Consider the following 14,410-nt stretch of genomic DNA (forward strand, 5'->3'; position numbering starts at 1 on the left):
TTCTGCACAAAAAACAATAAACACTCCTCCCGGACAGCACAGGTTCCGGACTCCTCCTATTCTGTGCGGCATACAACAAAACATCGTGCTTTAAAACTACACCCTCTACTATTTGACATTCTCACCTTGGGAAAAAGTCTCTGCCCCAAATGTGCGTCTCATTATTTTATAAACTTCTGGAGTCAGAGGACAGATATGTTCTCTAGCTCACCCCGTCCATCCGAACCATCAAACGCGCATTAATGACACTCGATAATCCAAGATCTCAGCTTCAGAATAGAAGGGCGTTCCTTTAGAACAGAGATGCGGAGGAATTTCTTTAGCCAGAGGGTGGAGAATTAGTTCATTGCCACAGGCGGCTGTGGAGACCAAGTCACTAAGTACATGTAAAGCGGAGGTCGATGGGCTCTTGATTAGTAAGTGCGTCAGAGATTCTGGGGAGAAGGCAGGAGAATGGGGTTGAGAGGGAAAATAAATCAGCCAGGATGGAATGGCGGAGCAGACTCGATGGGCCGAATGGTTTTTGGTCTTATTCCAACACTTCTCGCCGCCCTCGTAACCAACCACCCCGCCCGCAGGCAGTAATTTCATCTCAGCTCCTCTCCTCTCTCCCTCACAAACACGAAAAAACTCCGCAGATGCTGGGAATCCAAAGCAATCCACACACAGAATGCCGGAGGAACTCAGCAGGTCAGGCAGCGTCTATGGAAAAGAGTAAACAGTCGACCTTTCAGGCCGAGACCCTTCATCGGGACCGGGAAAGGAGAGAAGTCAGAGTAAGAAGATGGGGGGGGGGGGCAGTACAAGGCGGTAGGTGACGGGTGAAACCAGGAAAGGGGGAGGGAGAGGGGTAAAGAGCTGGGAAGTTGATTGGTGAAAGAGATAAAGGGCTGGAGGAGGGGGGATCTGATAGGAGAGGGGTAGAAGATCACGGAAGAAAGGAAAGGGGAGGTAAGGAGATTAGGTGAGAGAGGGAAACGGGAATCAGGGATGGGCAATGTAGAGGATGCCATGGACTGACGTGTCGGAATGGAAATGCGAATGCGAAGTAGAATAAAAAATGGGTACCCACCGGGAAGTCCCACTTCTTGTGGCCGGTGGAGGGAAGCGACCTCCCGATATACTTCCTAATTTTAGGCACCTCTCAACCGAAAAACGTTTCTTACCATCCTCTCTATATACCTCATAATCCGTTATACTTCCAATCAGATTCTCCCACTGACAAAGGTTCGCCATCCCGAGATGTTCACTTTCCATATCCCACTGATGTTTGTTCCAGAGTTCCAGTATCTACATTTAAAAAAAAATTGTTCCTCCTGTGCTCCGAGGAAAAGGAACCCGACCCCTCTGTTCCCTCCGGGCAGCGGACGCGTTCCCCCTCCTCATTACATTTCGGCCCTACCCGAGGATCGTCACCTTGTCTGGTGAAGAGGCTTGTGAGTTCCAGCGATCTGGCGCTTAGCTCCTGGAAGGGTCACCCAGGGATCCACCAACGGTGGAGCTGGCGGAAGATGACACATTAAATGCAGGGAAACCTCCTCGGGTCAACTTGCCACTAGACCCTGACCCTGGTCTGTCAACGACCCCGCACAGCCCTTCTCCATTAGCATCCCGGTTATGTCGATCCCGACCGGGCTCAACAGCCACTAGAGCACCCAGCAATAGACAACCCCCTTGGAACATCATACTCGACCCGAGTATTCCCTCTGCCGCGCTACCACATCCACTCATACCACGCTAGCGTGGTGACCAGAACTGCGCACAATGCTTCGACTGTGGTCTAATGTTTTAGAAAGTTGTACTATAACTTCCCTGCAGCTGCACTCTATCCCCGGCTAATTTCATCTACCCTCAGGGATCGTTGGACACCAAGTCCCGGTTCTTCCTTAAAGCACTTTATTGACCCGAGTGAGAAATTCTTTCATTACAGCAGTAAAACACATTTAGCAGTGTGCAGACTTAATAAAGTACATAATAATATACCAATGTGCAATTATAATGTATGAAGTAATCAGACAGAGACTATTGCCCTCTGATGTGTTCTCCTGTCGCACAGAGATAACTGTATATGCTTATTGTAACGATCCTTGTGACAGCGGAGCTGAATGAGTCTGTTCGCTCCGCCGCTTATTCAGTCTGTCATGGAGAGGATGTGCCTGATTGTCCATCATGGATGACAGTTTGTTTAGGGACCTCTCCATCACTAACTCAAAACAGTCCGGGTTGCATCCAAGGACGGATGGGATGAGTTGTTATTCCCTCTGGTCCCGCCAGGTTCGGACAGAGACAAGTCCCTTCAAATTCCATCACTTCACACTGAACAGAATTACCCCTATTATTGGTAATTTATTAATGTTTATTAACTAATGTTTTTAATTAATGGTTTATTGTCGCGTGATACCAGATACTGTAGAATCAATAAAAGACCGCGCCCAAGAGGACGGACAAACTATCAATGCACAAAAGACAACAAATTGCAAATCCAAAAAGGAATGATAAATAAGCAATAAGTATCGAGAATAAATACTCAGGGACCAAAGAGCTTTAACGTGCGCGGCTATTCCCTAAACTGCCAACCCTCATCCTGTCCCGTGGGAACGCATTAGGCATATTGGGTATTACGAAATATGGTGGATTTTGGCCCAGTTGTGGAGAAACCAAAAAAAATGTGACTGGCAAGTTCCAAAAAAACCAAATGTACAGGTAGATTTTCTAACAGGAATACAAAGAAACAGCGCCACCGGCTGTCGGGAGTTGCATTGTATTTAAAATGTACAGTGCGCTGGGGCCTCATTTCACCATGAAAGGCGCTACAGAAATGTAAACCTTTACATAACACGTTGACAAAATATACACCTCGGCGGTGAGAATTATCACACAGAATAGGACGGCCATTTGGTCCACGACGCCGTGCCAATTTATACTGAATGTCCTCCTATACATCATCCACACTCCCCATTGTCTTCACATTCTTAAATTTCACCCAACTGCCTGCTTCTACCGCTCAGTAACCTATTCTGCACAAAAAAAAACCTTGCCCCTCACGCTGCCTTTAAATTTCCCTTCCCTAACTGATTTTTGACACGTCTACTCTGGGGAAAAGATTCTGTCTGCCTACCTTATCTATACCTCTCAATTTTAAGAACCTCAGCCAGGTCTCTCAGCCCCAATGCTTTAGGGCAGGAGTTCCCAAACTTCTTTATGCCATGAACTCCTACAATCAACCGAGGGGTCCCTGAACCCCAGCTCTATGGCGAACCCAAGTTTATTCATATTTTTATTATAGCTCTTACCCTTTAATCCAGGCAACACCTGGTAAACCTCAGAATTAGCTTTACCTCTGACATGAAATTTGCTGTTTCGCTTGACAGTACTGTGAAATACATCACAGCTCAGAAACAGGCTTTTTGGCCCTTCTTTTTTCTGCCTATCCCACTGACCTGCACCTGGCCCATATCCCTCCACACCCTCTCATCCAGGTACCTGTCCAAGTTTTTCGTAAATGTTAAAAGTGAGCCCACATTAACCACTTCATCTGGCAGCTCATTCCACACTCCCACCACTCTCTGTGTGAAAAAGCCCCACCCCATCTTCCCTTTAAACTTTTCCCCCTTCACCCTTAACCCATGTCCTCTGGTTTTTTTCTCCTCTAGCCTCAGTGGAAAAAGCCTGCTTGCATTCACTCTATCTCTAGCCATCATAATTTTACATACCTCTATCAAATCTCCCCTCATTCTTCTACACTGTATTTTTACATAACAGTAAAAATATTTTAAAAAAACTAATTCAAAAAGAGAGCAAAATAGCGAGGTTGTGTTCAGGGACCACTGACAAATTTAGTTGTTCCTAAAACATTGAGTGTGTGCCTTCACTCTCTTGTACCTTTTCCCTGATGGTAATCTTTGGCAGTGTAGTTGTTAGCCCAATGGTTTACAGTACAAGTGACCCAGGTTCAATTCCTGCTGCTGCCTGTACGTGTACCATATGGGTTTCCTCTGTGTGTTCCAGCTTCCTCCCACATAAAGACATATCAGTTGATAAGTTAATTGATCATTGTAAATTATCTTATGATTAGGGTAGCGTTAAATTGGGGAATTGCTGGGCAGCCTGGCTCCAAAGCTTATGTCTCAATATACAAAATTAAAGATGTTTAAAACTTCACATCTCAATTCTGAACGGATTCCACAACCCAAGAACTCACTTGCAATGACTCTACAACTCGTGTTCTCAATTTTATTTATTTATTCATTACTGCTTTCAGCTTTTGCATCAGTCTTTGCTTATGTGTAGTTTTCATTGATTCTATTGGACTTCTTTATTCTACTGCAAATACCTGAAAGAAAATGAATTTCAGGTTTTATGGTGACAATATACTTTGATAATAAATATAATTTGAACTTGCTTTTTTGTCAGCTCCGTAAGTTTTTATTTTGGAATACCAAGGCCACATGTGGATGTAAATATTGCTAATATTTATTTCCTCTAATACACATTACTGATGAGATTCAGTTGTGCACACAGTAGTAATGCACGGACGGCCCCCGGTGAAGTATTGAACTGGCTGGAATGTGTATTGGAATAGCCAGGGCTCATGTAACAGTAGAGAATGTGAGGTATCCACTGTCCCGAGGTAGGATGTAGAACATTTACAAGACCATGCAAAATTCCCCACAGTCCTGGCTTCAGACAACCCTCAAGAAACAAACCAGTCATTTACTGAATTGCATAATGGTTCAGATGGATTGCTGAGCTTTTCAAATGTTTAGAAAGTTCTGGTCACCTACCTACAGGAAAGATGTCAAGTTCTGTTCATTTAGAAATTCAACTATATAAGCTACAAGGCTGGACAAACTTTGTTTGCTCTGGAGCACCAGAAGCTGACAGGTGAACTGACAGAAGTTGTAATGAGAGGCATAGATAGGGTAGATAGTCAAAATCTCCATATTTGGTGTATTGAGAGATGTTTTGGGCCCCATATCCAAGGAAGGACGTGATGGAGTTAGAGGTGGTTTTTGAGAACAATACTGGGAATAAAACAGTTAACGTATGACAATCGTTTGCTGGCTCTAGGCCTGTACTCACTGTGGGGGGTGGGGGAAGAGAATCTCATTGAAACCTATCCAACATTGAAAAGCTTGGATAGAATGAACACGGACAGGATGTTTTCAATAGTGGGACCAAAGGGCACATCATCAGAATAAAGGGATGTCCCTTTAGAACAGAGATGAGGATAAATTTCTTTAGCAAAAGGGTGGTGATTCTGTAGACAGAGATCTGTGAATGTCAGTTATTGGGTATATTTAAAGCAGAGGTTAATAGGTACTCAAGACAGCAAAGGTTACAAGGAGAATGGGACTTTGAGGGGACTGATGAAAGCGACTCAATGGCCTAATTCTGCTCCCATGTCTTATGGTCTTATTCCCAAAGTAGAAACGGCAAATACCAGAGAGCATAGCTTTGTGGTGAGAGGGAGGGTTTGACACAGATGTATGAGGGAAGTTTATTTTCTACAGAGAGGGGTAGGTACCTGGATCAGGTCAGGGCAGGTGGTGGAAGAGGGTACAACAGAAACACATGAAAGGCTCGTGAAGGTACAGACTCGTGAATAGCAGGGAAGGTGGGATAGATCATATGCGGAGTTTAAATTGGCATCGAGGTCAGCACAAACACTGTGGGCTGAAGGGCCTGTTGTACTCTGTTCTATGTAATACTGTATTAATTTGACAGAAACGCTGAGTGTCTCTCTCTGCAGGTGCTGCCCGACCTGCTGGACACCCACAGCACTGTCCAAATTTCTTGCGGATTTCCAGCATCCACAGCTCTTAAATTGTCAAACAGTCTTCTTCATACAGATTGTTAGAAACAGTCTTCACCTGGTTCCTTAGCTGAAAAACCAGCTTCGAACTGAAAAGTGTAAAAGAACTGAAGGTGTCCAAGTCTGAAACAAAATTCAGAAAATTCCAAAAGTGCTCAGGTCAGACTTCATCCTTGAGACAAAAAAAAGCCTCCCCACCTGAAGCACAGCGGGTTTCTCTTCCAACAGAAGCAGCCCGACCCACTGAGTATTTCTAGCTTTGTCTATTTAGTTGCAAACAAGGGCATGCAGCAGCCAACTGTAGGTGAATTTCCTCCAACGGAGTTGCTTCCATGTTACCGTATCATTCAAGTATTTCCATAGGTAGCAGTCCAAATGCCTCAACATCAACCCAGTGTAAATCTCTCGAGATCTCAGATTACGCAGGAGGCCGTTCAGGGAGGTTTCTGGTCCGATACTGAGCCAGCCTGGTCCACAGAGTGCTTCCATCAATTCCAGAATCAGCTCACCAACTCTTTTAGTTCCTAGATCAGTTCAAGCTGAGGCACCCAGAGCCACGTTGAGGCCCCCAAGTTCAAGCTCAAAGGTTGATTGATATAATTTATTTACACATCTCCACACAGGATGGTCCAGCCTGTGTATTTGTCTTGGAGTAACCCCGGAGGTAATGTTTCCTGTCTCTCTACTGATCTTTTAGCTGTCCAGATGTTGATATTATTTCCAATTTACGGCGAGTGAAATATTTTCATCAGGAAATTCCCAATTGTCGACAGTGATCCAGGTCCAGACAGCTTCATTCCAAGATCAACAACAGTGGACGAGGGATAGAGGGGACAGCCAGTGCTTTTCTCCCAAGGAAGCAGTAGCCAATACCAGAGGACATCCTTTTAATGTGAGCAGAGGACAGATTAGGGTAAAGGTCAAAGTAGTTTTCTTTTTAAAACACACAGAAAGTGGAAGGCATGTGGAATGTACCACTGAGGTAGTGGTAGGGGCTGATATGGAAATTTAAGGAACTCTTGGATAGGCACATGGACCATGTGAGGGAAGGGTTAAATTAATTGTGCAGTAGGTTAAAAGGACAGCACAACATGTACAGTTCTATTCCAGCAGCGGGAGAGGAGGCATGCCAATCACCCTGGAAACACGTGAGATGGCTGATAGTGGAAATATGGAGCAGAGAGCAGAGGCGCTGGAGGAACTCAGCTGGTCAGTCAGCATCTGTGGAAGGAAATGGACAAAAGAGATCTTGACCTGAAACGCTGACTGGTCATTTCCCTCCACAGACGCTGCCTGATCTGCTGAATTTCTCCAGCACCCTTGCAAGTCACAACAACCACTCTGACTGTTTGGGGTGGGTGAGACTAGCGGGGGAAGTGGTTTTTCTGGAGGAATATGGGGATGGTGATAGGAAAGCGGACAGGTTCATTAATGATTTTCGAAATATAGCGAGCAGTGCAGCAACCCACTGATTTTACCCCAGCCTAATCGCGTGGCCATTTACAATGACCAATTAACCTACTAACAGGTAGGTGGGAAGAAACCAGAGCACCCGGAGGAAACATGCACACGGATAGAACAAGACGTATAAATTCCTTACAGAGGACGCCAGGATTGAACTCTAAAGTTCCAAAGTGTAATAACACCACGCTAACCACAACACTAATTGGCACCCCATACCTTACAGTGGCGTGGGACAGGATTAGACGGGTCGAGTGGCCTCATCCTGTTCCCCTTTTGCTGGGGGGCCGGGGGTGACAGGATAACATGAAACAGGGTCACTCGTGTCGGTCTGGCTGCACTGTGGGCTTCAGGGCAGCGGCAGCGCCGCTATCTCGGCGCAGAGCCGTGAGAAGTGCTCGGCCGGCAGCTGCTGCTCGCCGATGGTCCGCAGCGCCGACTCCTCGGTCAGGCTCTCGAAGTGCCGGGCCGTCTTGACGGGCAGGAAGCCGGCCAGCTCGCAGACGGCCACGTTGAAGGCCGACTCGTCCTTGGCGCCGAAGCAGGGTGTGCGCGGCCACACGATGAGCCGCACGCCGTCCCGGCTCTCGGGCTCGGGCGGCCGGCGCCCCAGCGGGCAGCCGCGGCTCACCAGCAGGTTGTGGGCGAGCGAGCGGCGCAGCAGCAGGTCGCTGACGGCGAGCAGCGCGTCCGCCGCCTGGGCACGGTCGCGGGCTCGGCCGTCCGAGTAAAGCACCAGGCCCCGGGTGTAGTGGCCGCACAGCCGGTGGAGCCGGGCCCCGACTCCGGCCTCGCCCAGCGGCTCGGTGGGCACAGACTCCACCTGCAGCCGGTGCGGCAGGTAGAAGCCGTGCAGGTGCAGGTGGTTGACGGAGGCGAAGGCGCCCAGGCTGTTGAAGCCGACCCGGAAGGCGGGCTCGGAGCTCAGGAAGACCAGCTCGAGGGCCCGGAGCACCGCGGCTCGAGTCTGGGCCTGCGGCAGCAGCAGCTCGGGCTCGGGTAGCAGCAGGACGTGGCCGTAGGCCAGGGGGCTGACGTTGATTATCAACAGGGCCTCCGCACCCAGGTCGGAATCCCCGCCCGCCGGCTCGGCATCCCCGGCCTCGGGACTCCGGCTCCGGCGCAGCCGGAAGAGGAGCTCCCGGCGCGGGACGCGGCTGAAGTTGAAGCGCTGCGGGTCGAAGGGCTGCCGCACGCTGAGGATCTCCTGCGGCTTGCGGCGCTCGGTGGCCCGCCGGACGTTGAGCTGCGCCAGCAGGCGGCACCTCCCCGGCAGCTCCCGGACCGGCAGCTCGGGCCCCCACAGCCGGTAACGGAAGCAGCCGGCTCGCATCCTCCGCTCCCAGGCCGAGCGCAGCGCCTTGTCGAGGCGGGACTCGGGCCGCGCTCCATCCCAGCGGATGCCGCTCCGCAGCAGGTCTCGCTCCGTGTAGACGAAGGCAGCCTCGGGCTCCGGCTCAGGCCCAGGCCCCGGTCTTTCCTGCTCTTCCTCTCCCATCAGAGCGGCTCCCGGACCGGGCTCGCAGCGCGCCGCCAGCCCGCGACGTCATCGCCGCGCCGCCAGTTTCCATAGTTTCCAGGTTCGCCCAAGGCAGCGCCTGCGCACTCTCCCAGCGGGAATTCAAACTGTTCGGGGTTGCGTCGGACAGAAACGGACCTTCGGCCCTCCACGTATGTGCTAGTCTCTCCCCTCTACATCTGCTTTTAAATGTCTGTCTGACTGTCCCTTAAACGCAGTGACTACCTTTCAGTTACTCCGTGGAAAATAAACTTCCCCTTCAGATCCCTCTTAAAACTCCTTCTCACCTTAAACTTATGCACTCTTGTTACTGATATCCTCACCCTCCTTGTCTCTTATTTTATAAACCTCTGTTAGCTCTTCCCCTCAGCTACAAGGAAAGCAACTGTAACCTATTCGGGCTCTTCTCGGAGCTGAAAAACTCCACCCCACACTCTCTCTAGCGCAGGGGTTCCCAAACTGTTTTTATGCCAGTGAACCAATACCGTTAAGCAAGGGGTCCATGGACCCCGGGTTGGGAACCCCTGCATGCTGACATGCGGTGGGTCCTCTGCACTCTCCCTCAATATCGAACAGAACATGGTGTCAGAAACGGTGTTTGTCGAACTGGTGCTCGTTATTGGTTACAGCTCAGCATTTAATACCTTCATCCCCTCAAAACTAATCAATAAGCTCCAAGACCTTGGTCCCAATACCTTCTTGTGCCACGGATCCTCAATTTTCCTGTTTGCAGACCCCAGTCAGTTCGGATTGGCAAAAACATTTCCTTCATGGTCTCCATCAGTACTGGTGTACCACAGGGCTGTGTGCTTAATCCCCTGTTCTACTGACTTTACACTTATGACTGTGGCTAAGCACTGCTCCAATACTGTATTCCAGTTTGTTGACAACACCACTGTTGTGGGCCGATTCAAAGGTGGTGATGAATCAGCATTCAGGTGGGAGATGGAATATTTGGCTGAGTGGTGTCATAACAACAACTTCTCACTCAATGTCATCAAGACCAAGGAACTGATTGTAGACTTCAGGAGAGGGAAACCAGATGCCCATGAGCCAGTCCTCATTGGAGGATCAGAGGTGGAGAGGGTTAGTAACTTTAAATTCCTGGGTGTTACTATTTCAGAGGTTCTTTGACAAACTTTTATAGATGTGTATTGACTGGCTGCATCACAGCCTGGTGTGGAAACACCAAAGCCTTTGAGTAGAAAATCCTACAAAAGGTAGTGGATTCGGCCCAGTACATCACCGATAAAGCCCTCACAACCATTGAGCACATCTACATGAAACACTTGTAGAAAAGCAGCATCCATCATTAGAGATCCCCACCACCAGGAGGTCATCACTGGTTTCTCAATGGTACCATCAGGTAGAAGGTACAGGAGCCTTATAACTCTCACCACCAGGTTCAAGCACAGTTACCACCCCACAACATCAAGCTCTTGAACAAAAGGGGATAGCTACACTCAATTGCTCATCCACTGAGATTGAGAACCAATGATCTCACTTTAAGGACTCTATCTCATGACCTCATATTATTTATTGCTATTTATCAGTATTTGTATTTGCACATTTTGTTGTCGTCTGCACTCTGGTTGATCTTTCATTGGTCCTGTTGTTACTTTTCTATAGATTTGTTGAGTATGCCCGTAGGAAAATGAATCTCAGGGTTGAATGTAGTGACACATTTGTACTGTGATAATAAAATTAACTTTTTATTACTTTTTGAATGATGGTTGGTGCCAGATGGGGTGGTTTGAGTCTGATTGCCTGGGATTTTCATGCACAACTGTGTCTTGAGTTTACAGAGAATGATGCAAAAAATACAAACATCCAATGAGTGACAGTTCTGTGGGTACAGGAGAGAGCTAATAAAGTGGCCACTGAGTGTCCACTCTCTCTAAATGATGCACACACGTGGAGGCACAACCACAACCACACACAGTCTTACCCACATCCTCTTCCTCCTGATTCCAATCCCTTCTGATAATAACATTTACTTTGAAGTGAGATCCCCAACAAGAATTTACTGTTCTTGTTCACTGGCATCTATGAAAAATATCCAGAGACTTGTCAACATAAACTGCCTATGCTAGTACACAACCATGGGGAGTGAGCTGGGAAAGGGACAGGGTTGCTAGGCAACACCTTTGAATTCCATCCAGAAGTGAATAGATTGTAATGATCTGCAGGCCACTAGCCTGGAGAAGGGGGTGGGGGGGGGGGAGGAAGAGGGGGAGAGAGAGAGGGATGGAGGGGGGAAGAGAGAGAGGGAGGGGGAGGGAGAGAGAGAGAGAGGGAGAGAGAGAGAGACAAGTCAGTCAAATTCTCAGGGAGAGAAAGGAAGCCTTTTGTAATCCAAGTAAATAACTAAAAAAAATAGGAAAATTGAACAAATACCTTCAGCACCTACATCTACTTACATAATAAAGCCCTGTGAGACAGTTGATTTCTCTGAACCAGGGGACTTTGAAAGATTTAGGATTTCAAGCAATCTCACTCAGGCTTCAGAAGAGCATCAAGTAAGCACACTGGTATACTGCATAGGTGACAAAACAGATGACATCAAGGGTGGATTAGGACTGACAGATCCTCATAAAAAGCAGTACAAAACAGTGCAGGACAAATTCAAAGACTATTTCACAGGAAAGTGAAATGTGACATTCAAGAGGGCAAAGTTCCACTCCAGAAAACAGGGGCCAGATAAAAGAGTAAGTGAGTTCATCTCAGCATCGTACATCCTGTCAGAAAACTGTACATATGGAAATATGAGAGATGAACTCATTAGAGACAGGACTGGTGTTGGGTTACTTCAAACCAAATTGTCAGAGAGACTTCAGTTACAGGTAAATCACACACTAGAGAAAGCTATTACTATGACCAGGCAGAGTGAGAATGTCACTCAGGCACGAAAATGATGCTGAGGTAAAGCTAGAGGCTGTACAAAAAGAAAGCTACAAACAAGGTGCACTCTAAAAGAATACAGAAAGATGCCAATAGAGTTCAGCTCAAACAAACAGACAAGCAAAACAAAGAGCAAGTAAAATGTCCATCTGCAGTAGATTCAGCAAGTCTCCATTCCACATTGAAGAGCTCTGTCCAGTAAAAGAAGTGAAATGACTCCAAAGCAATAGAATTGGTCTTTTTTTAAAAATCAGTGACACTCAAAAACAGTTCTTCAGGAAGTCAAAGAAGATTCTTCTTCGGCTGTCTATCGATTTTTGATGATGACTGAGGCCTGGGCAGGGTTGTATGGGAGACCGGCAGTTGCCCAAGCTGCAGGCCTTCCCCTCTCCACGCCACCGATGTTGTCCAAGGGAAGGACACTAGGACCCACGCAGCTTGGCACCAGTGTCGTCACAGAGCAATGTGTGGTTAGGTGCCTTGCTCAAGGACTCGGCACACTGCCTCAACTGAGGCTCGAACCAGTGACCTTCAGATCACTGTCTGTAGTGAGATGCTGAAGATGTTCTATAGGTCGGTTGTGGAGAGTGCCCTCTTCTTTGTGGTGGCGTGTTGGGGAGGAAGCATTAAGAAGAGGGACGCCTCACGTCTTAATAAGCTGGTAAGGAAGGCGGGCTCTGTCGTGGGCAGAGTACTGGAGAGTTTAACATCGGTAGCTGAGCGAAGGGCGCTGAGTAGGCTACAGTCAATTATGGAAAACTCTGAACATCCTCTACATAGCACCATCCAGAGACAGAGAAGCAGTTTCAGCGACAGGTTACTATCGATGCAATGCTCCTCAGACAGGATGAAGAGGTCAATACTCCCCAATGCCATTAGGCTTTACAATTCAACCGCCAGGACTTAAGAACTTTTTAAAAGCTATTATTAATGCTTTTTGAGATAGTGATTTAGATGCATATCATATTTTTTACTGGGTTAAGTATTGTATGTAATTAGTTTTGCTACAACAAGTGTATGGGACATTGGAAAAAAAGTTGAATTTCCCCATGGGGATGAATAAAGTATCTATCTATCTAAACCGATGCCTTAACCACTTGGCCACGCACCACTTTCCTTGGCATGGTAAACTAGCTGGGAAAGTTCATTCCAGATTTGGCAAAGAAAACAAAGCCACTATGTTACCTCCTCTCTCAGAGAAACGTGTGGACCTGAGACGCACCACAGGAGAAGTCATTCTCATCACTTAAAGCAGAGCTTATTTCTCTGCCAACATTAGCATTCTTTGATCCAAACAAAGCAGCCAAGGTCTCAGCAGGCAAATTGGCAGGAGTTTGGGAGTGCTCATGTGAGACTGCAGTGGTGTATGGAAACCTGTAGCATATGCATCGAGACCACTGAGTCCTTCTGAACAGTGTTGCATCCAAATCGAGAAGGAGATGCTGGGGGCTTGTGAGAACTTCACCTGCTACTTAATAGGCAATAATTTCCCATTTGAACAGACCACAAACCACTTGTCAGCCTCCTCCACTCAAAACACTTGGATGACTTTCCTCCACGTCTGCAAAGATTCAGAACGAGTCTTAAGTGATACGTAATGATGTTGAACATGTCCCTGGCAAATCTTTCATTACACCAGACACTGTCGAGGATGCCATGCAAAAGACAGTGGACAGAAGCTGACTCTGTCCTCATGGAAGACACCAACATCTACTTAGCTCAGCTACGTGAAAGCTTTCCTGCAACACAGAGTAAACTGGATGAAATTCACGCTGAACTGAGAAAGGACCAAATCTGCAGCAAGGTCGTGCAATACAGTGAGCATGGATGGCCAGCTGTTCCAATAGGAGATCTCGAATCAGACCTTACTGGCTCGAAACCATTTGCTGCTAAAAGGCTCCTGACTCATCATTCCTGCTTCTATGCACAGCTAACGTCATCAGTCAAGTCCACCAAGGACATCAAGGCATTGAAAAATGTTGCCTAAGAGCAAGAAATCCGTGTGGTGGCCTGGTGTGAGCTCACAGCTGGGAGATGATGTAATGTGAAACATGCAGAAAACTGCACAAAATCATGCTGAATTCCCACAGAATTCCCAGACTTCCCACGGAAAATTGCAGGCACAGACAAAAATCTTCTCACTGTGGATTACAATTCATGGAATGTTGAGGTGTCCAAGCTGTCCTCTTCATTGTCAGCAGGAGTTATACAGCACCTGAAAGCCATATTTGTTCACCATGGAATACCAGAGACACTTGTATCAGACAACAGTCCACAGTTCAGCTGCTCAGAATTCGAAGCCTTTGCTAGAGACTATGAGCTCAAACTCCAGACAAGCATTTCACAGTACTTACAGGCAGATGGAGAAGCAGAAAGAACAATGCAAAGTGTCTCCTACTGAAAACAAAAGCCCCTACAAAACAATGCTAGCTCAATGCTCCACACATCTGTGGTGAACTACATATACCTGTCTGGACACGCCCCCTGATGACTGCTCCTGTGGCTCCTCCCACAGACCCCTGTATAAAGGTGTTGGAGGTCTGAGCCCGGCCTCTCAGTCTCCAGGATGTAGTATGGTGGTCACTCACTGCTTGTTCCTTCTTCCAGTCAATAAAAGCTGATACCTCGCTTTTACGTCTCAGAGTGAGTTATTGATGGTGCATCAACATCTTGCGAAATGTTACAGTCCATCAGAGCTGTTGGTGGGCTGGAGA

General features: G+C 47.5%; 1 protein-coding gene across 1 annotated transcript; it reads right to left on the minus strand.

Moving 5' to 3' along the window:
* Positions 1-200: 200 nt before the first annotated feature.
* gdpgp1 (GDP-D-glucose phosphorylase 1) lies at positions 201-8,863 on the minus strand. The gene is made up of 3 exons (XM_073024786.1): positions 7,496-8,863; positions 1,167-1,290; positions 201-290 (listed from the first exon to the last, which is right to left on the minus strand). Exon 1 carries the CDS (start codon positions 8,772-8,774, stop codon positions 7,626-7,628), a length of 1,149 nt encoding a protein of 382 aa, XP_072880887.1. The 5' UTR covers positions 8,775-8,863; the 3' UTR covers positions 201-290; positions 1,167-1,290; positions 7,496-7,625.
* Positions 8,864-14,410: the final 5,547 nt, after the last annotated feature.

Source organism: Hemitrygon akajei, chromosome 21 (genome assembly GCF_048418815.1).
Source record: "Hemitrygon akajei chromosome 21, sHemAka1.3, whole genome shotgun sequence".
In the NCBI taxonomy this organism is placed as follows: Eukaryota; Metazoa; Chordata; class Chondrichthyes; order Myliobatiformes; family Dasyatidae; genus Hemitrygon; species Hemitrygon akajei.

What these genes read in the sequence shown, in the direction of transcription:
- gdpgp1 (XM_073024786.1), bottom strand. Translation starts at nt 8,774, where the DNA reads ATGGGAGAGGAAGAGCAGGAAAGACCGGGGCCTGGGCCTGAGCCGGAG.